Source organism: Gracilinanus agilis, chromosome 4, assembly GCF_016433145.1.
Source record: "Gracilinanus agilis isolate LMUSP501 chromosome 4, AgileGrace, whole genome shotgun sequence".
Lineage (NCBI taxonomy): Eukaryota > Metazoa > Chordata > Mammalia > Didelphimorphia > Didelphidae > Gracilinanus > Gracilinanus agilis.
In genome coordinates, this window is record NC_058133.1 from 32,621,168 (window position 1) to 32,641,401 (window position 20,234).

At 60.3% G+C, this 20,234-nt stretch overlaps 1 protein-coding gene across 1 annotated transcript in view; it reads right to left on the reverse strand.

Moving 5' to 3' along the window:
* Positions 1 to 5,941: 5,941 nt before the first annotated feature.
* Positions 5,942 to 20,234, reverse strand: part of MAST2 (microtubule associated serine/threonine kinase 2) — a 192,166-nt gene continuing 177,873 nt past the window's right edge. The window contains exons 11-29 of the mRNA XM_044674823.1: positions 18,122 to 18,331; positions 17,534 to 17,635; positions 17,319 to 17,451; positions 16,178 to 16,239; positions 15,059 to 15,144; positions 14,312 to 14,520; positions 14,080 to 14,218; positions 13,824 to 13,956; positions 13,741 to 13,792; positions 13,548 to 13,670; positions 11,840 to 11,949; positions 10,707 to 10,861; positions 10,338 to 10,603; positions 9,938 to 10,153; positions 9,495 to 9,721; positions 9,162 to 9,284; positions 8,289 to 8,425; positions 7,947 to 8,152; positions 5,942 to 7,508 (exon numbers count right to left, since the gene is read on the reverse strand). Coding sequence (XP_044530758.1) covers positions 5,968 to 7,508; positions 7,947 to 8,152; positions 8,289 to 8,425; positions 9,162 to 9,284; positions 9,495 to 9,721; positions 9,938 to 10,153; positions 10,338 to 10,603; positions 10,707 to 10,861; positions 11,840 to 11,949; positions 13,548 to 13,670; positions 13,741 to 13,792; positions 13,824 to 13,956; positions 14,080 to 14,218; positions 14,312 to 14,520; positions 15,059 to 15,144; positions 16,178 to 16,239; positions 17,319 to 17,451; positions 17,534 to 17,635; positions 18,122 to 18,331 — 4,230 coding nt within the window. The 3' untranslated portion in view covers positions 5,942 to 5,967. The remainder of the gene's footprint in view (positions 7,509 to 7,946; positions 8,153 to 8,288; positions 8,426 to 9,161; positions 9,285 to 9,494; positions 9,722 to 9,937; positions 10,154 to 10,337; positions 10,604 to 10,706; positions 10,862 to 11,839; positions 11,950 to 13,547; positions 13,671 to 13,740; positions 13,793 to 13,823; positions 13,957 to 14,079; positions 14,219 to 14,311; positions 14,521 to 15,058; positions 15,145 to 16,177; positions 16,240 to 17,318; positions 17,452 to 17,533; positions 17,636 to 18,121; positions 18,332 to 20,234) is intronic.

Genomic DNA, 20,234 nt, shown 5'->3' on the forward strand with positions numbered 1-20,234 from the left:
CCCACCCTTACCAATCTTCCACCTATGAGACAATACACCGAAGTACAAGGGTTTAAAAAAAAAAAAAAAAGGATGCAAGCATTTTGCAGGTATTTATTTCCCCCCGTTGCCTGGCACAGGGACAGGCACATTGTAGGCACTTGATAAATTCTGGTTGATTGACAGGTTCCTCTTGTGTGATGGAAGTCCGTCTTCCTCTGCATTGTGTTTCCCACCTCCCTCTAGTCTCACCCCCTTCCCACCATGTGTCCCCTCCACTTGCAAATGTCTCATGGTTTCATTCCTCCTCATCTTCCCAAGCACTTTAAATTCTAAAGTTGTGACATCCTCCAGTCCACAGATGAAGATACAGGAAGATCCGAGAGGAAACACAGGGGTGCCTCGGGTGTTGCCTGTTGGAGTCCCCTTGGTGGCCAGCAGGTTTGTGGCTGGCCCACAGTTCAAAGGACACTAAAAGCCTATAAAAAGTAGCCAGTGGCTAGAGCAAGGTCAGGTGGATTCCCGTCTCATGTCCCACAGCCTAAACTAAGATAGACCTTGTCTCCCATCCCTTACCTTCGAGATCAAAATCCTTCAGTGGCTATGGCCCACCTGCTCAGTCTAGGGGAGCATCTGTGGAAAAACCAGTAGTAGAAGGACAGGCAGGTGCCGAGGTCTGAACTGTGAATTTCCTTTTCATCATCACAGTGCAGAGTCTGGAGGGTTAAGGAGGGCCCTATTGCTGTGCATCCATGTGGGGCTGCACTGCCAGCTTGAACCATGAGAAAATTGTTTAATTTTTAGTGTGAGCATTTACGCTTCAGAAATCAGGCAACAAGTTGAGGCAGGGATTGACTTGTTATCTAAGCTTGAGGGGATGGAGAAAATATTCATAATGCAGATTAGATTTTCTTTTCTTTTCAGATTAAATTGTAAAAGGTGAGATGGGCCCATTCTCCCCCATTTATCAGGGACCCACTGATGTCATCCAGTAGTCTATACCCCAGCATGGGTATGGCCAAGTCTTACTTTTGGGATCCTGTAAAATTGGGGCTAGATTAGAATGGCAACAGGGCAAGGGCCCCCAGAAGCCACACAAGCGAAGGATTATTGTCCAACCCTTCCACTAGACCAAAGCCAGGCATGGGCACCAATGGGGAAAACTAGGAGCAGGGATCCCTGCAAATCTGTTTGCAAGAGAATTAGTTCTACTGCTACCTCCAGGAGCTGGAGCAACGTGAGCTCGAGCTGCCACCTAGTGGCTCACAGGGTTGCTGCACTTTGAGTAGCTGTTTTAGTTGTTTAGTGGTAAGGGAGAAAGTAGGGAAGGTGGGAGCAGCATTTGCAGCATTAGGACTAGAAACAAAAGGGAGCTAGATGGCGGAGAACCCAAGTACCGGACTGAGTCGCCTATATTTTATGCTTGAAGCCATAGGGGCCTGTCGAAGATTTTTTAGCAAGATATGGTCCAGGATGTCCTTTAGGAATACCCATTTTGGAGTTAGGACAGATTGGAAAGATGAGAGTGGGGCTGGAGAGAACAATTAAGAGACTGATGTGATGGTCCATGTGAGATGTGCTGAGGGCCTGGCCTAGCATTCAGGTAATAGGAGTGGAGCTCTGTTAATTAATCAGAATATCTAGCACTTAATTTTGAGGTTTGCAAAGCACTTTACAAATATTATTCAATCCTCACAAAATCCTGAGAGTTAGGTATTATCATCATCTCTAATTTGCAAATGGAAAAACCGAGGCAGACAGAAGCTAAGGGGCCTCTCTGGTGTCACCCAGCTGGTTAGTATCTGGGGCTAGATTTTCATTTATTGCTTCTGTCATCTCTTAGCAAATGACAAGGGACTGGGGCTGCCCTCAGAGAACTGGGTCTTCTGTTCCCTGTACCAACCTGTGAGGGACCAAACCCTAACCCACTTCGGAGAAAGGGAAATAGTGGAGACCTCTGCAGACTGTGCAAAAGGCAATATTAAAGGCTGGCAGTAACTTCACTGACTCTTGCAGAGCTACGAGGGGCCTACCCCAGAGCCCGGCATTGAATGTGGTTTCTCCCACCCTGGGATTCCTCAATAACTTGGGCAGGAAATCCAAATCTTCATAAAACATCAAGCAAATACTGTTTTCTGAAAACTCATTCCATTACCACCCCTCCAAGACCCTCCTCTCTTTTATGGAGCTACAAGATCATCTCCCCAAATTATCCATCTGCTGGTTTCTCACATTCAGCTTAAAAATGAGGATTCAACAAATGTACAGTAAAACACATTTATTTGCACATCCAGAAATCCACAGAGGCACGGCGTGGCACCTCTCTGGAGTCCCAGGTCACACTCGCTCACTGGGGAAGAGTATAGACGAGGGGGTTCCACGGGAAGATTCTTACAATCACAACTTTTCCAAATACATACAAGTGGGATTCCAAGCTATTCTATAGAACCAGGTCCCCCACCCGACTTGCCTTTCTGAGGGCTAATCTAATTCTATATTATGCTACTATCACCATACAAAAAATGACAGTGGAGAAGGCGACTACTGAGATAAGGGGAGAAGGAAAACCAGTGTTCTGGGTTTGGCAACTCTTTTGGGGGTCCACCAAGACCATCTGAGGAGAAGCTGTCTCAATGGAGGTGTGCTTGAAGCATGGGCAAGCATGCTTGGGTGTGTTCTATGGACCTCAAGGCCCAGGAGACAGCTGGATGTGGTACTTGACAATGAGATAAAAGTGTTCTGTCACTCTAAGGGACTCAGACGGTAAACTCCAGAGGGAAGGGATTGTTTTGTTTTTGTCTTTAGCTGGCACAGTGCCTGGCAAAGAGGAAACATGCTCCCCACTGATCTGCTACCATGGTTAGGATCTGAAGAACCTCTTTCCTCAGTTGTGGCTGTCACCCTCAGCCCAAGAATGCGACATCGAGCCTCTTGAGGGGAACCACATACTTGAAGAACTTAGTGGGCCATTGAGTGGAAGATGCAGAACAGGGGGACAAACACCAGGCTCCAAAGAGGACTCCTGTGGGCTCCTGAACAACATATCCCATCAAACACCAAAATAATCTCTTTGTTCATTCACGGAGCTCGCCATTGCTCCTTCCATTCTGTTCCCATGAGCGGTTCAGACTTGGCTATGAATCGCTTCAGCCCAATGGCTGGCTCCGGTTTCCTATCCTGCCTTCTACTGATGGCTTCTGGCTCGGTGTTTCTATAAGAAACATGTTCCTTCATCAAGGAAGGTGGAGACACCACATACAGACTCTGAGGGAGTCCCAATGGACTGTGTGAAATGACAATAGAGAAAGCAGAGAGTGGCTGGCTCAAACCTATGGGCACGGAGGTCCTGACAACTGGGAGGGTGAGAGATGGATTCTCTGGTGATCTGGAGGAGACTCCAGTCTCAAGTATTATTACTGAAAAAGACAACTGATTATTAACAGGCACCAGACTGCATGTCTAGTTTTCCACACTGGGGCTGGAGGACCTTTGACCGATGGGGCACCATCCCACAAAGGACTCCCCCCAACCCCTCCTGGAGGCCATCCCATTTCTGGCTGGAAACTACAGAAAATTCAAGACCCTGCTATGCCAGTCACTGCAGTCTCCCGACGTCATCCCTTTGCCTAAAATTCCGTTTTTCCACTCCTGCCTCATGGAATCCCTCTCTTCAGAACTCCTTGTACAAGAAACCCTCCCTGACTACCACCCCCAGCCCCTGGCCACTAATGTTCCAGCTCCCTGAAAACCTTCGACTTTGTCCAAATGTCTTCCCCCTTCAAATGTGAGCTTGGGAGCAGGAATGGCCTCCCTTCTGTCTTTGCGCGGTGCCTGGCACATAGGTGGGTACTCCAGAAATGAAAAAGGCAACATGGCAGAAAGGATGGAGCTCTGGACTTGGAATTAGGAAGACGGGAGTTCACTACCAGCCTCAGACACTCATCCGCAGTGACTCGACCTCACTGAGCCTATTCCAGCATCTGCCTACCGAGGGGGCTGGATGGGGGCTCTCCGCTGCCTTTCCACTCGACAGCGACGGCCCCAGAACAAGAGACTTGCCTGCCCACGCGGATATTGTTCCAGAATCCGTGACAGAACAGGAACGGTCCTGTTTCCTCCAGCTGTTAATATCAAGGGAGTCATGAGGACCCCCAGCTGTCCTGGAGGAAGTCCAGCTCAGGGTCCAGATCCAAGCAGCCTGCCTGGGGATGGTGTCGTCCCCCAGACAGCCCTGCTGTCCCTCTGGGATGGGGCTGGATCATCCTCATGGGACAAACCAAGTGGACCAACATATGCTCCTCCCTCTACCCACGTGCTGCTGGGCCCAGAATGAGTCCTTTTGTGGACTCCATTATGTTTAACAGCCACAGCATGGGAATGGAGGGGCATGGAAGAGTATATAGTGGGGATGGGGGCTACCTCACACAATACATACAAAGACGTGGGAGAAGGGGAGCCAAGAACACCTTTGGGTCACCCAGTGGGTGAGGGATAACTATGGCTGATTATCTATCTAGCCACAGCCTTCTGATTGTCAAGAAGCTGAAGACTGGCCCCGGCCAGGAGGTGGGGTGCCTCAGGGGAGGTCCCGGGGCCCAGGCTGAGTGGGTGGAGACGGAGTACAATCTGCATCACTGCCAAGGCCCCCGACATTGGGGAGAGCCTAGGTGAACCCACTGGTCGTGGCCTGTTGTGCTTTCTGGTTACCAGGGTCTGACCCTCAGCTCCTTGCTAGTTTGTGAGCTCCACTTGAGGGCAGGGCTGCGTCTCGTCCTAGCTTTGAGTTTTCTCCTGTGCTTCATGTATGTAGTGGCCCTCCTCCCTCATGAGGAACACTCCTAATGCTCTGGGTCACTAGACACTTTCCCTTCACCCGTGCTCTGGAGTCCCAGAGTTCAAGGGCAGCCTGGAGGGGGTATGGTTCATGGTCCTGCCTTCTGGTCAACCTTGGCCATTTCCAGGCTCCTAGAAAGTCAGTTCTGGTTACTGTGGGGTCCTGATTGTGGAGCACCGAAGGCATCCCTCTCCATCTCCTAGGTGTAAACATTAGGGCCAACCAGAGCCTTGCTTGCTTTCATATTTAAAAAAAAAAAAGCTTTGCCCAGAAGGGCTTCACCAGCACTAAGCAGGCAGGCGGAGGGGCTGGGGATCGGTGGAGGGCCAGGAGGGGTACACAGCAGACAGGAGGGGCTGGGAATCGGTGGAGGGCCACCTAGGGTACACAGCAGACAGGAGCACCCAACAACCAGAAGGGCCTTCCTGAATCCTTTCGATCCAGAAATTGCCCAGAAGGGCCCTACGGATGCCCATCATCCTCCTTCCAAGATGCAACTTTTGCTTTAGCCCAGACCACCCCACTATGCTGATGCCACAAGTCTCCATCCTTCCCCTCGATACCCCCTTGCTAAGAGAGCTGGAGAACCCAGACCCTTCAGCACCACCTTTCTGTCTGTCAAACCTCCCTAGAGACTCAGAAACCCCAGGCTCTCCCTGAGACACAAACGGGAGTCATTAAAACCATGTCCCCTGCCCAGTCCCCCTCCACCCACAGCTCTGAGGAACAGCCCCTGGACAAGGAGACGAAGGGAAGGCTAAAGGCCTCCTAGAGCTCCAGCCCAGTGAGGAGCGGCTGCTCCCTGCTTCCTCTGGCCTGGGGCTCAGCTGTATGGGGGGGGGAGTGGTACAGGTCACCCTGAGTGCCGGGACAGCCCCCACCTCCTGTGGGGTCAGAGGGGGATGAGAGGACAGCCACAGCCTAGCTCTGGTGGCTGCAGGACAGCCAGGACTTGACCACAGATGTGTGGGCCCCGGGGCTGGCCCACAGGGGCGCCAGGCTGAGGATGGGCTGTGTGGCAGAGGACCAGCACTGGGTCCGACCCTCTGCCAGGGCCCCCCATCCTCCCCACTCCCCACAGAGAAAGGGGCACACCAGTCATTTCCATGAGTGTATATTACATGGGCAGGAGGGGTGGGCCCCGGGCCCAGCCGCTATGTTCTTCTCAGAAGGTCATCGTGGGCCAGGGGACAGTCATGGGGTTCGTGCAGAGCTCTGGGTGGCCCAGGCTCCTCACATCCGGGGGGCTGCAGGTGCCCTTTGCAATGGCAAGACTGCTTGCTGTCGCCAGCAGCATCAGGCACCTTGGTGCCACTCAAGGCCAGCTCCTCCTTCTGTGCCCAGGGGCACTTGGGCTCCCAAGGCGGGCAAGGGGCAGGGCTGAGGCTAGGGGTGATATAGGCCTGGGGCTGGCTAGGCTGGCAGGACCCCTCTAGCTTGGGTCCAGGCTGAAGGCTCAGGGTGGCTTGGGATGGGACTGTGTCCCAGCTATGCCCACCCTCAGCCAGGGTGGGCACCTGCAGGGGCAGAGGCCAAAGCTGGATTGGGCCCGAGCTGCTCCCGGGGGCTTCCTTAGAGTGTGGAACAGGCCGGGGGTGCGGGATGGTGGGGAGAGGACTTCCTGATGGCCATGGGCAAAGTGCTGTGAGTGCTGGCTCGGTACAGGCCTGGGCCTGCCCACCCCCTTGGGGGAGTGGGGGCTCTGTGGAGGCCAAACCCCAAGGACCCCCAGAACTCAAGGAGCCCTGAGGAGACCCCTGGGCGCCAGGGGGACTCGGCAGCGCCTTGGCCCCCAGGGCCCGGGTCTTGTCAGGTCCCAGCTGTGTCGCCGTGCCCAAGACGGCTGGGTGAGAGTGAGCTTCATCGGCCAGGGCCCTCCTCGGGGTCCCGGAGGTGGCTGGGGGTGGCCGAGCCCTTCCCCACACGTCCTGGGGCACACAGGGGCCGGACTCTTTGGCACTCTCTTGGGCCCGGTGAGCGGGCAGGAACTTGCCTAAGTCCCCTCCTTCTAGGGATGCCTGGGCCAGGGGGTGGCGGGGCCGCAGTCCTTGTCCATCCTGGCTATTCTCAGAGCCGTCATCATCTGTGTCCTCTTCGTCCTCCGAGGAATCCACCTCACGGATGGCCTCCTGCTTCTGGAGGGCTTCGCGGCGCTCGGCTCGGTCGTGTCGGATGGTGCCCAGGCTGCGAGAGGCCGCCTTGGGCAGCGCGGCCTTGTCTCCGGGCTCGCTGGGCAGCCCCAGCTCCTTCTTGACCTCACAGGGCGGCAGGTCCAGGCTAGGCTTGCGTGAGGCAGACAACTTTTTCTCTGAGGCCCCCAGGGCGGCCCCCAGCTTCTCAGCCGACTGGACCCGCTTGAGGAGCGGGGAACGGGGAGGCTCGGCGCTTTTGGGCCTGGAGATCTGCCGGCCGAGGGGCGGCGAGGAGTGCAGCTTCCCCGGGAAGGCCGGGCTTAGGGCATGGCCAGGCAGAGGAGATGGGGAGCGCTGGGGAGATGTGGCCTGAGGAGTGGGTGACGGAGTGTGTGCCAGGGGGGACAAGGGGATGCTGCCTGCTGATTTGCGCCGGGGTGAGCGGTATTGCCGTTGCAGCTTCGGGGCCAGGCCATGGAGGGAACTGGGGCGGATGTGGCCAGAGCTGGCTGGAGAGTTGGGCACACTAGAACTGGGTGAGCTGCTTTGGGAAGAATTTCCACCTACTTTGGAGAGAGAGACAGAGACAGAGACAGAGACAGAGACAGAGACAGAGACAGAGACAGAGACAGAGACAGAGACAGAGAGAGACAGAGACAGAGACAGAGACAGAGACAGAGAGGAGAGGAGAGAGGGGGGAGGAGGGAGAGAGAGACAGAGTCAGAGAGGGAGAGGGAGAGACAGACAGACAGACAGTGAGCCTCAGAAATGAGGGGGACCCAGAGAGAAGCCCGCCTCACCTCCTGCCCTAGGCATCGTCCCTTTCTCCTCTCCCACCCCCCAGACAGTGCTACAAGGGCTTCAGGACCAACTCCAGGTCCAGCCTCATCCCTGACTCTGAAGAAGGGGAGAGCCCCGAAACAGAGACCTTCCTGGGCCACGGCCTCCCTCGGGGCCTGTTCCTTCCCGGGGCCCCTCTGGGAGAGGCCAGATCTAGGTACCTGAATGGGAGGCCTCAGGGGGCACTCGATAGCCCTGGGTGGGCGAGCGTGGGGCCAGGCCGTGGCCGTGCCCGTGGCCATGAGTTGGGGAGCCCGGCCCGCTTTCTCCAGAGGACAGAGAGCGGCTGAGAGAAGACAGGCTGCGGCTCGTGTGTAGCAAGGACGCCTGCTTGGTGATCTTCCGGAACAAGGATCCCCTCTTCCTGCTGTCAAGAGAAGGGCTACAGTGCTGCGGGCCTGGCTGTGTGTCTGTGCATCCATGCCTGGGGGCAGCTCCCAGGGATGCCAGGCCAGGACTCGGCCCCCCAGAGGAGGGCCCCCCGCAGGGCTGGCCTCACTCACCTCTCGGGTCCGTCCTTGGCCCGGCTCTTCCTGTTCCTTCGGGCCATCTTGGACCTGTAGCTGCCCTTGCGCGCGGGGCCCACCCTGATGGAAGTGTTCTCAAAAGGCGTCGTTGAGATGGAGACCTTGTTTCCGCTCTGCGGGGCACAGGGAGGGCGGGGGTCAGTGCCGGCCCTGAGTGGGGGTCTGGCCAGAGCTGGAGGGAGCCTCAGAGGCGGCAGACCCGGGGTCCCCCACCACCGCTGTGCATTAGAGGCAGAGTCCAGGGAGGAGAAAAGCAGACTCAGGAGGCGAGCGTCCGGCTGAGGATGGGGTCCGAGAGGAGCCCGATCTGGCAGCTGCACCCCCAGACTGCCACCGTGTGGGGGGAGAGACCTCCTGGGCCATAAAGACAGCAGCAGCAACCCAGAGCCGAGCCCCCGGAGCTCGCGAGGGCTGAGAAGCCATCTGCCACCAAACAGGGTTTCAATGTCGCCTCATCCTGGGGGATTTTGTGGATTGTTTGACAAAAGAGTTTTGCAGAAGTCTCTGTCCCTCTGTCCCTCTGTCCCTCTGTCCCTCTGTCCCTGTCTCTGGGTTGGGATGCTCAGAGTAATTAATTAGGATAATTAGTGAACTGTCCCTGGAAGGCTGATGCCCCCAGTGCAAAGGGCACCATTCAATTTCTTTCCTGCTGGGCACAGGGTGGCATGTGGCACCCTGGATTTGGGAAAAGCAGATTCCAAGGGGTTCAAAGAAGACAGGGAGGATTCTGGGAGCCCAAGTAAAATGCTTCCTTGTGGTCAGCCCTTTGCTGACAGCCTGGTGTCCCCCCAGGGGCCCATAAGCCCAGGGAGCCCCACTCCGTCCCCAGGCCGGCTCCCAGGCCCCTACCTTCAGGATCAGCTCCACCACCTCGGTGTGGACCAGCCCGTGCACAGGCTCGCCATTGACGTGGGTGATGAGATCGCCCTCCCGCAGTCCTGCCTCGCTGGCTGGGCCTCCCTCCTCCACGTGCTGCCTCCAAGAAGAGAGCGGCCGTGAGCTCTGCCCAGCCTCGTCCTCCCGGGGGGCTCCCCTCTCTGCGGCCGGGGATGAGTGACCAGGACTGCCCAGGCCACTCGGGGGGGGCGCGGCAGGGGGTGAACGGCTTAGGCCTCCCGGGGCCAGAGGGGAGCGGCCCGAACAGGCTGGGCCCGAGCCAGGCCCGGAGGCCCATGGACGTACCCAAACCATGTGGTGCACCGTGTAGACGTCGGTGTCCCCCATGTAGACCCGGATGGCGCGCAGGGTGAAACCATACTTCTTGGCAGCTCGGTGGATAACGATAGGCGGCTTCAGGCTGCTGATGGCCGGAGAGAAGTCTCTGCTTGGGGATGAGTCCCGGGACGAGGGGTTGGAAGACTGGGAGTGAGGGGACATCGGGCTGGCCAAGGGGGAGCATCCGTGGTGGTCTGGAGCAGAAACAGGGGTCCGGTAAGTGGCTGACCGCAGGGCCCTCGCCGGATGCCCGCTCCCCACCAAGGGCACAAGGAGGGCGTCCCCGTCATCCGTGACGTGGGGCACCGGGTCAGACGCGGAGCCTTGGGGAGGAGCAAAGCGTGCAGCCGGCCCAGGCCGCCGGCTCTCGGCCCGCTCGTTCCCAGGGCCAGCCTCCGGGCCGCCCTCACCTGAAGGGATGAGGAGGGAGAGGGCGGTGGCCGAGGCCGACTTGATGACTTTGTTAGCGGGCCTGGGCGTGCGCTTGTCTCCAGACTCCCCGGACAGCAGCCGGTGGCGGGCCCGCCGCACGGCCAGGTCGCTGATGGCCTTGGGGGTGGAGGTCTCCAGGCCCTCGTGGCTGTTCCGGCGACCTTGCTGGGCACAGATGCTCACGGGGCTCCCACCTATGGGGGCAGCAGCGGGAGATCAGAACCCCCAGGCAGCCCCGAGCAACTTGGAACCCCAGCCAGGCTGAGCCCAAGGCCCCAGGCACCCCTCACACATGTCCCCTTCTGCTGGCTCCTCTGCTCCCCCCTACTGCCCACAGGGGCCCCCCCAAAGCGTGGTGGGAAGCGGACGGAGACGGACCTGGTTCCTTGTCCCCTTGGGCCTTGCGCTCTCCAGGCTGCTCGGGAGCAGGGCCGGGGCCACCCTCTCTGGGCTGTGGAGCCAGGAATGCCACTGCACCCTCTGCCAGCTGCTGGCTCTGCCGGGCGCTGCTGCCCAGCTCTTCAGGTGCTTCTGGGAAGCGGGGTGCCTCCAGCAGCCCTGAACAGCGCCGTCGCACCCCCAGGGGCGGGCTGGAGTCGCTCTCTGTATGGGAGGACTCCGACACCGACAGCCGCTTCCTCAGCCTGGAGGGAGAAGATGGCCTCTGTGGGGATCCCCTCCGGGCTGGGCGCCAACGAGCGATTCCCCAGGATGGGTCGAGCACGCTCCCCCCCACCTCACACTCACATCTCGGGGGAGCCGATCACCCAGCCCCGGTCTTTGCCCTTGAGGCCGCTGAGGCCATCCAGCTTGTCGTCCTTCTCCTCGCTGAGGCTGCGCTTGGTCGGGGGGGGCGTCCTGCGCTCCTCGTGGAGGGACAGTCTCTCTAGGCTGCTGTACACCTGTTGGGTGGCAGACGACGGCTCAGGCCGGGGCATGGGGCAGGGGGCAGCAGGCACGCCACCGGAGCTCTGGGGACAAGAGGCCGAAGAAGGGCAGGCCCTGGGCCGAAGGGGCCCAAACCCAGAGGCCGGAAGGTCCCGAGACCGTCTAGTCCGACCCCGCTGTTTTCTGGGGAGGAGGGAGGAGGTGACCAGCACCACAGAATCAGCAGCCCGGCAGAGAGAAGATGGGCCTCCATCCCTGCCAGGGAGGCCGCAGGCCCTCTGGCTTCCTCATCTGCCATAGGACCCGCTTTACAGACTGCAGAGACAGCCAGGGAGGCTGACTTGCTGGACCCACGTTTCTGCTCCAAGGATGCTCCATCTGTGCTGACTGTCAGTGAAGCGGACCAAGAGGTGGTTTCCCGATTCCTAGGCTTGGGCCCAGGAAAAGGGAGCCTGCCAGCTCCCTTCACCCTCACCCGACTGCTCGAGGGCCTCCCCAAGTCCAATCAGGGGGCTTCCCACTACCTGGTGCACCTCGGACGAGTCCCTTCCCACTCCGGGTGCCAACTTCCTCCTTGTAGAACGAGAGGTTTGATTCACCGGCTCTTTGTTAAGCTCAGCCTGTGCCAGGCACTGGGGAACCTGTCCAAAGGGGGCTAACCCTCTAGGGTGGCCCCAAAAGCTCCGGGAGACACGGAACGTTCTCGGGGGGGGATAGCTGAGAGACCACTTTGGCTGGACTGGAGCACGGGCTGGAGAGACCCAGAGGAGGGGAAGCTGGGAAGGAGGCAGGAGGCGGGCCCCAAAAGCTATGCAGGCTCCAACACCTGATGGACGCGTTTGATTTTAGGAACCCCCGAAGATCTAGGTCCTTCCTGGCAGCTCTGGCTTTGCCTTTGTGTCTCCCTCAGGCTAGGACCCCCTTGCAGTGCCTTCTGGGTATCTCTAGCCCACCGGGGGCGATGGTGGGATGACCAGGTCCGGCCCCCATACCTTGCTAAACCTTGGGGAGCACGAAGAGAATTGGCGGATTTCCACGTGGTCATCATCGTTGGCATCGTCCTCGTCCTCCGAATCCACATGTCGGTAACGTTCTGAGCGAGCTGGGACAGACACACGGCCAGACTGAGGAAGGGTTCAGCCCTGCTAGCAGGGGCCCCGTGGGGGGGGGGGAGTGGGCTATCTCAGAGATCTGTGGGGCCCCCAGAGCCCCTGTGGACGGAGGGTGCCTGGGGCTCGGGCCTCACCCAGCTGCTATGAAGAAGGACCTGCGCCCCACTTCCAGGGGCAGAGGGTGATGCCTGAGGGGTGCCATTGGGGGGGGGTGCCTGCCTGGCACGAGGCCTCACGGTGGGATGGGTCAGAAGGAAGCGGGCACCCAGTGGCCCTCGTCCTGACAAGACACGTTCGCCTGAGCCGCCCCCACCTCATGCACGAAGCGGCCAACACAGGCAGGGTAAGAGGAGCCCCGGGGCACAGACTGAAAGAGCCAGCAGCAGGGGTGAAGGCTGGGCCACGGTTGGGGCGGGGGACATTGGCCCAACTGGGCCGGCCTGGGCACAGGAGGCCGTGAGCCTCTGTGTGGCTCGTGAGGGCAGGGCCGCTGAGCCCGCCTACAGGGGCCCCCCGAGATCCTGCAACCCACATAAAGCTTGGCAGGGCACCAGAGAGAACAGCCCAGTGTTGTCTGGAGCCGCCCAGCGGGCCGTCCAGTGAGCAGCTCCTGAGGGCTGGGCCAGATGGAGGTGTCCGGTGGAGTGTCCCAGGGGTCACCCTTGGCCCGGCGCCATCCCACCCTTTTCACAAAGGTTGGCAGAGAGGCCTTGAGGGCTGCCTCAGCCCTGGGCAGGCCCCTGAGGATCAGGCTGGACACAGAAGATGAAATTCAGCCGGGACAGAACCACGGGGCACGCTTGCCCCACAGGAGCCCCAGGATGGTGGAGGCGGCCGCAGGAGCCGCAGGACGCAGGCCGGAGGGTCGGGATGGAACAGGCCCTCGGGGAGGTGCTAGAACGATGGCGAGGGGAACCCTTGGGTCGGCCAAGCCGGGAAGGAGCGAGCTTTGGGGGAGGCGGGTGGGTGCTGGGACCCCGAGCCGTGAGGAGGGCCTGGGACTGCCTGGGACCTCCTGGGCAAGGGCTCGGCTCCCGTCAGCGCTGACCACTGCCCGCCTGGGTTTCATCTAAGAGCCCTTTTGGGGGGCTTCCAGAGGAGGCCCCTCTGATGTGCCCTGGAAACAGGGTGTGAGCCCCGGCCCGGCGGCCTCCACGGCACCTCTTTGGGTACAGCAGGTCGAGCAGCCACAGCCGGGGGAGGGAAGAGCTCGGGGAGAGGCCCACAAAGGCCCAGGGCTGGGAGGAGCCCCAGGCCCGGCGTCACCAAGACCCAAGTTCCATCCCGGCCTCAGAGCCGTACCAGCTGTGGGAAGTCACTACCTCTGGGTGCCTCAGTTTCCTCAACTTTAAAATGGGGATCGCGAATAGCAGCACCTCCTGGAGGCTCAGTGCCACAGAAACGTGAGCCGCCGCCACCCCTCCTCCTGCCCCCCCATCCCTCCACACCCCCTCCCCCCTCTAGCTGCCCCTCCCCCGGGTGGCCACACGGGGTCTCTCCACCCTCCAGAGCGCCCCGTCTCCCCCAGGACAGTGGAGCCACCCCAAGGGAGGGGGCACCAGGGGAGCCCCCAAGGCCGCCCCCTTACTGTCAAAGTAGCTCGTGTCGTCCTCGGACTCCAGCTGCGGGATGAACTCGGCCTTCTGGCGCAGCAGCCCCGTCCAGTCCAGGTCCTTGAAGAAGCGGTGCTGCCGCACCTCGCTGGCGCTGCCTGCAGGGCGGAGGGCATGCTGCAGGCCGCCCGGGAGCCCCCCCCGGCCCCCCCCTCGGGCGCCGCCTACCTGTGCCCATCCTCTCCAGGGGGTTCTGGTGCAGCAGCTTGGAGGTNCCCGTGTCCCCCCATGCCCCTCCGTGGGCGCCTCACCTGCTTGTCCAGGAACTCGCGGGCGTCCTTCTCGATGTGGCCCTCGTACAGGTTCGTGGTGAGGCTCATCAGGCCGATCTTGGACAGTCCGAAGTCGGTCAGTTTGATGTGGCCCATGGACGTGATGAGGAGGCTGGAGAGGGAGCGAGCCCGGCTCAGGCCCCAGCTCAGGCCCCAGCTCAGGCCCCAGCTCAGGCCCCAGCTCAGGCCCCGGCCCTCCCCCACCCCGGGCCCTCCCCCACCCCTGGCGCCTCACTTGTCGGGCTTGAGGTCCCGGTGCACGATGCCGTAGTTGTGCAGGTACTCCAGGGCCAGCACCGTCTCGGCAAAGTACATGCGCGCCATGTCCACGGGCAGCGCCCCGATGTTCTTCAGCAGCGTGGCACAGTCCCCCCCTGCAACGAGAGCCGCCCCCCGCGCTGGGCTCGGACGCGGCCCCCCACAGCCCCCCTCGGGGACGTTGCCCGGCGCTCCGCGGCTCGGCCTACCTTCCACGTACTCCATGACCATGCACAGGTGGCGCCGCGTCTCGAAGGAGCAGAACATGCTGACCACGAAGGGGTTCTCGGCGAACGTCAGGATGTCGCGCTCCACGAACGCCTGCTGGATCTGGTTGCGAAGGATCAGGTTCTGCTTGTTAATCTTCTTCATGGCGAAGCGCTGGCGCGTGGAGCGGTGCCTCACCAGGAACACGGCCCTGCGGGGACGGCGAGGCCTCAGGGGGAGGGCAGGGGGCCGGGACCCCCCAGCCTCCAGCGAGAGCCCGAGGGGGGCCTGGGAACCCCACCTCAGCAACAGAGGGCCGGGACCCCCCAAGCCTCCAGGGAGAGCCTGAGGGAGGCCTGGGAACCCCGTCTCGGTTTCTAGGGAAGAATACGAGGGGCCGTGGGGGCCGGCCACAGTGACCTTCCCACACGGACCCGATCCTGCTGCTGGGAGTCTCACACTGGCTGTGCCAGCATGGAGCAGACCTACCCCAAGGCCCAGCTGAACTTCCTGAGGGAGGCGAGTGTGCTTTCCTCCAGTTAAAGGAAGCAAAAGAAGCCCAGGAAGCCGAGCCTGGATGGACTGCCGCTTCTGGGAAGCCTTCCTGATGCTGCAGGGAGGCCCAACACTGATGGAAACGCGCCCCCCCCCCCCCCGCAAAGCTCCACCCAGACAGGAAAGCCTCAGCCCAGGGCTGGCACAGACAGACCTCTGGGGAGCACGAGAGTGGGGCACCGGCCGCTCCCTACCCGTAGGCACCATTGCTGATCAGCTTGATCGTCTCGAACTCCTCCTCAGAAGGCGTCTTCTTGGGCTGCAAAACAGCCCCGCGGCCCTGGAACACAGAGGCCAGGATGGAGGCCTTGAGAGAGTCTGGCAGGGCTAGCCTGGGCCCTCCTCCCCCCACGGCCCCCAGCCCTGGCCAAAGCCAACCATCTCCAGATCTCTGCTCTGACCTGTACCCTGGAGCTGCCCCCCAACTCCAGCTACTGTCTACCGGCTGCGTGGGAGAGTTCTGGCCATGGGAGGCACCGGATAAGGGCTTGCACATACGCTCGCTCATTCATTCATTCATTCATTCATTCATTCATTCATTCATTCACAACCTCATTCACAGATGTACTCATTCATTCAATCCCTCATTCATTCATTTGCTCCCTCATTCACGGACTCATTCATTCATTCATTCATTCATTCACTGCCACTCTCATTCATTCATTCATTCACTGATGCTCTCATTCATTCATTCATTCGCTCCCTCATTCACGGACTCATTCGTTCATTCATTCGTTCATTCACTGCCACTCTCATTTCATTCATTCATTCACTGCCACTCTCATTCATTCATTGATGCTCTCATTCATTCATTCACTGATGTTCTCATTCATTCATTCATTCATTCATTCATTCATTCATTCATTCATTCACTGATGCTCTCATTCATTCATTCATTCACTGATGCTCTCATTCATTTGCTCCCTCATTCATGGACTCATTCATTCATTCATTCACTCCCTCATTCACTGAGACTCTCACATTCCACCATCTCTCCTCACACTCTGAGACGAGACAACTTGCTTCACACACAGGGGTTGGGTGTCATGTAGGATGTGGAAATGCTTCTCTGTGGGAATGGCTTCATTTCAGAAAGGCCCCGAGGTCCAAGCAACAAGGCATGGCAGCTGGAGTCACAAGACTTGAGTTCAAATCCAACTTCAGACACTCCTGAGCTATGTGTTCCCTCTCTTGGCCTCTGTTTCTTCTTGTGTAAAACGGCCAGGGCGGGCACAGCCGGCCCCTAGTCCCTGCCTCTCCACTCCCTCCCCTCCCCCTCTGCTGAGCCTGTGGGATCCCCTGAAGGTCATTACCTCCACCGAGTCATCGGTCTCAGGGGTGTCCGGGCTGTCGTAGCTGGTCAGCTGGGCCATTTCTGGGGAAAGGAGGGCTGCAGTGAGCATAAGGTCACTCCAGATCTCAGGCCTGGCTTGCTCTGGCCCTGCACCCAGACCCAGGCCTCCCCCAGGCAGGAAGCAGGTCAGGAGAGAACAAGAGAGGCAGGGCGGGTGGAGGCCGGGCAGCCACAGAGAGGACAACTCTGGTCTGTTGGGAATGTCTCCTCTCTCAGGCTCTGGAGGCAGCTGGGTGGCTTAATAGATAGAACCAGGCCCAGAGACATAAGGTCCTGAGTTCAAATCTGGCCTCAAATACCTCCTAGCTGAGTGACCCTGGGTGAGTCACTTCACCCCCATGGCCTGGGCCTGACCACTCTTCTGCCTTAGAGCTGATACCCCACATTGATCCTAAGACGGGAGGTCAGGGTTTAAAAAGAGGAGGGGAGGCCCTGCACCAGAGAATCCTGGTCTAGTTCTTAGCCCAGGGTGGCCTGGCCTCCTGAGAGGCCTGTCCTGGCCTCCACAAGCCCTCACTTAGAGGCCCATCAACCTTCCGACAGAGGGTGCTGGGCTCCAGGGGGCCCCCCGAGACTCCAGGCCTCCCCATGAACAAGGCACAAAAGCTGCAACTTCTGGGCATCCCTGGGGAAGGGGCAAAGGTCCTTGACCTCCGACCTGGCAGCTCCTGCTCCACGGCCCTGGCATTCAAAGACTGAAGCAAGGCTCCCGCGATGACCGAGTGCCCCTGGACGCCGGGGAGCCCCCGAGCCCTCCAGCCTCCTCCCACCTCACTGTGTGGCTGCGGGTCCTCTCCTGTGCCCATTCCTCTTTTCCCAAGGGCCGCAGATGCCCCCCGACCTGGCCGCCACCATCCCACTCCAGGCCTGGCCACGGCCTTCCCTTCGCAGGCTCTCACAACCACCCTGGTCTTCCCATCTCCAGCGGCCTCACGCCTCAGGCCCAGAATGTGGCCCCTCCTCTCTGCCCTTTAGAGTTCCCCAAAGGCCTTCCAGGCTCTGCTTGGGAGCCGCCTCCTCCTGGAAGCTCTCCCTGATGCCCCAGCTCCGCCTCCTCTGGGCAGGAGCAGAGCATCCTGGGCGAGGCGGGCGACACTTACCTTCCAGGGGATCCCGAGTGAGGCCCAGCTGGCTGATGATGTAGCGTGGGATGTCGCACTTGATGCCCTGGCCCTCCTTGGCATGGCCTTCGGCCGCCTCCAGGAGGTGGTAGAACTCCTCGGGGTCAAACTCCTGGCAGGCCCAGGGGGGAGAATGAGCCAGAGCCCCTCAGGCCTCCCTTCGGGCCTCCCCTCCCCTCCTGACCTCCCCTCACCAGGCACTCCAGGAGCCGGGCCGGCCGGGCCACGATGATCATCAGCTTCTTCACCAGCTGGGTCACGAAGGCCACCTCGGCACTGTCGGACCGCTCGTGGGCCTGCGGAAGGGGACAAGGACCCCGGCGGGGGCTGAGCCCTGCCCTCGGGGGTGAGCCGGGCTCTGGGATCCGGCCCGTCACCGCCTCACGTTTGTGGGCCCTCTGAAAATCCCTCTTTTCACCTCACAGCAGCCCGAATGTTATTGCCCCCATTTCACAGGTGGCAACACTGAGAGCTGAAGTGATGGGCCTGGGTCTGAGGCAGGATCTGAACTTGGGCCTTCCCGACTCCGGGCCCGGCACGCCTCAAGGTGCTGCCTTAACACCCCCCGAGTGGAGGTCCCTGCGGAGGCCGTGGGCTCGCCTGGCCGTCTGCTGTCAGTCAGGAGAGCTGGGCCAGAGCGCCAGCCCCTCTCGCAGCCTCAGTTTCTCAGTTTGTGAAATGGGAAGAACCCTGGCCTAGCCCAGTCTGCCGGCTTTTGTCAGGGAAGGTCCTGCCCCCCGAGCCGAGGCCGAGGAGCCCCCCGGGCCGGGCCGGGCACTCACGTCTTGCAGAAGCTTCTCAAAGTTTTCCTGCAGCTCGTAGAAGTAGCGGGACGTGATGAGCCCATCGCGGGACTTGACCAGGCAGTCCCGGGCCAGCTCGATGACCTGATGGTGGATGAAGCTCAGGGCCCCGTCCGCCAAGGGCAGCACGTTCTCAGCGGCGTTCGAGGCTATACACTCCGCCAGCCGCTCCTCCATCTGCGCCGTGGCCTGGGGACCAAAGAGAAGCTCAGAGACAGCCGGTACTGGAGGGGAGGTCAGTGGGGCTCCCTTTTGCGCCCCATTTTCCACAGCTGACCCCCAGGCCCGGCTCACGAAGGCCTCGCTTCCTCCCCTGTTTTCCCGGGTCCCCCCACTGCGGGGCTCTCCCTGCCCAACACCCCTATCTGCATCCAGGCTCGGTGGGTACGCAGTGGGCCCCCCCGGACACGTTCCCAGATCGCCCCATGGATGGCCGGAATCTCAGACATCAGCAAATCCCCGGCAATGTCCAATGAACAGGGGCCTCCCCAGACAAAGGTCTGCACTAAGGATGTTGCGAGGATGCTGGGGGCACCGCGTGGAGGCGAAGGGAGGGGAGGCGGGCGGCCTCCACACTGCAGCCTCTACTCGCCCGAGGGCAGTCTGAAACCTAGGAACCGTTTAGTTTTTTATTTTCTGGAATTTTCCAGATTTCCCCTTTTCCCCTGTAGGTAAGCACGGGTAGCTGAATGGTAGACACCACAGTGGCGGCACAGCCTAAGCCGAGGGGAGCCACGTACACGTCCGGACGCAGCCTCGGACTCCCCTGGCTGGCCTGGGAGCTCCCACAAGGCGAGACTCGCCGCCCTTTTGTCTTGGTTCTGGATGTGCCTGTGTGCCAGCACAGAGCGCCCGCCGGTGGGTCCATTCAGCCTGCCTGGGCCGGCTCCGATTCCGAGGAAGCGGCCTCTCCAGAACGTCTGCCTGGGCTTCCCGGGGGCTCTGTGCCTTTTTGGGCCTCGGGGAAGGTTCTCGGAGGCCCCCACTCCGACCCTCTCTGTATCTGCAGCCCTTCAGCCTCCCCAGTGCTGGTTTGGTGCTTCCTCTGGCAAGCGGAGCTAGTTAACGCCTCTAGAGCTCGAGCCCCCTGGAGGGCCGGGGCTGCTACGGCCTTTCTGGGTACCCCAGCCTGGCCCCGGAGGCTCAGCACACAGTCCGTGGGGCCCGTGGATTGCCTGCTTTAGGGGCACAGGCAGGGCCCGTCATCGGCCAGGGCCTGAGGAGCGCCCCAAGGGAGTCCCCTTCGAGAGCTCTCTCAGACATTCTTCCAATCAGAACTTCTCCAAGTTATAATGGGGTAAAATAAGGTCACTGGTCCCAGCTCGATGAGGCAGGCCCTTTGGACCAGCTTCCCTCCTCTGAGGTCTCCCTCACTTTACCCTGCTTAGGTTGTCCAGGAGCACCCCAAAGGGCACAGGAGTGCCCAGGAGCCACCCTAGTCCTTCGGCCAACCTTCCCAAGACTGCCCCATCTCGAGCTTACAGACCCAACACCCCACCTGCCCCGCCCTGTGAGAGGGGCTGGAATGTGGGTGCTCTCAGAGAGCCCTTCGGGCTCTGGACTCTCCCAATCTGCTGGAAGCCAGAGTTTAGGACTCCAGCCCAGGAGGGAGGCCTGCTGTGGGCTTAAGAGGGACGAGGGGACCCTCTGGGCAGAGGTCCCCACAGCCTTTCTCTTCCCAGGAACCCCTGTGCTTGGTCCTAGGGGAAGGGGGGGAAGCTCTTGTCAGGAGGGGCTGGAAACTTGCGTGTGTGCTTAAGGACACCTCAGTGGGGTACAGGGTCCCCCCAGACAGGAAGGCCCAGGCCAGAGGCCCCAGCTAGGCCCAGGCATGGGCCTGGAGAGAAATCAGGGCTTGGGGAGGTGGGAATCCTTCGGGGTTTTCCAGGCTTCCTCTGTAGCCCTCCCTAGCTTGGAACCTGGGCCCAGACTGAAAGGAAACAGGGGTGAGCCCTGGGCTCCTCCCCATCTCCTGCCTCCTCCTGGGGCCCATCGAGGCTGCCGCAGCCCACCTGCCTCTGGCAGTGGGACCTCTCAGTCATCACGTGCTGCCTCAACTCTGCATCTTGTCTCTTTAGGTTCAGGACGCCCC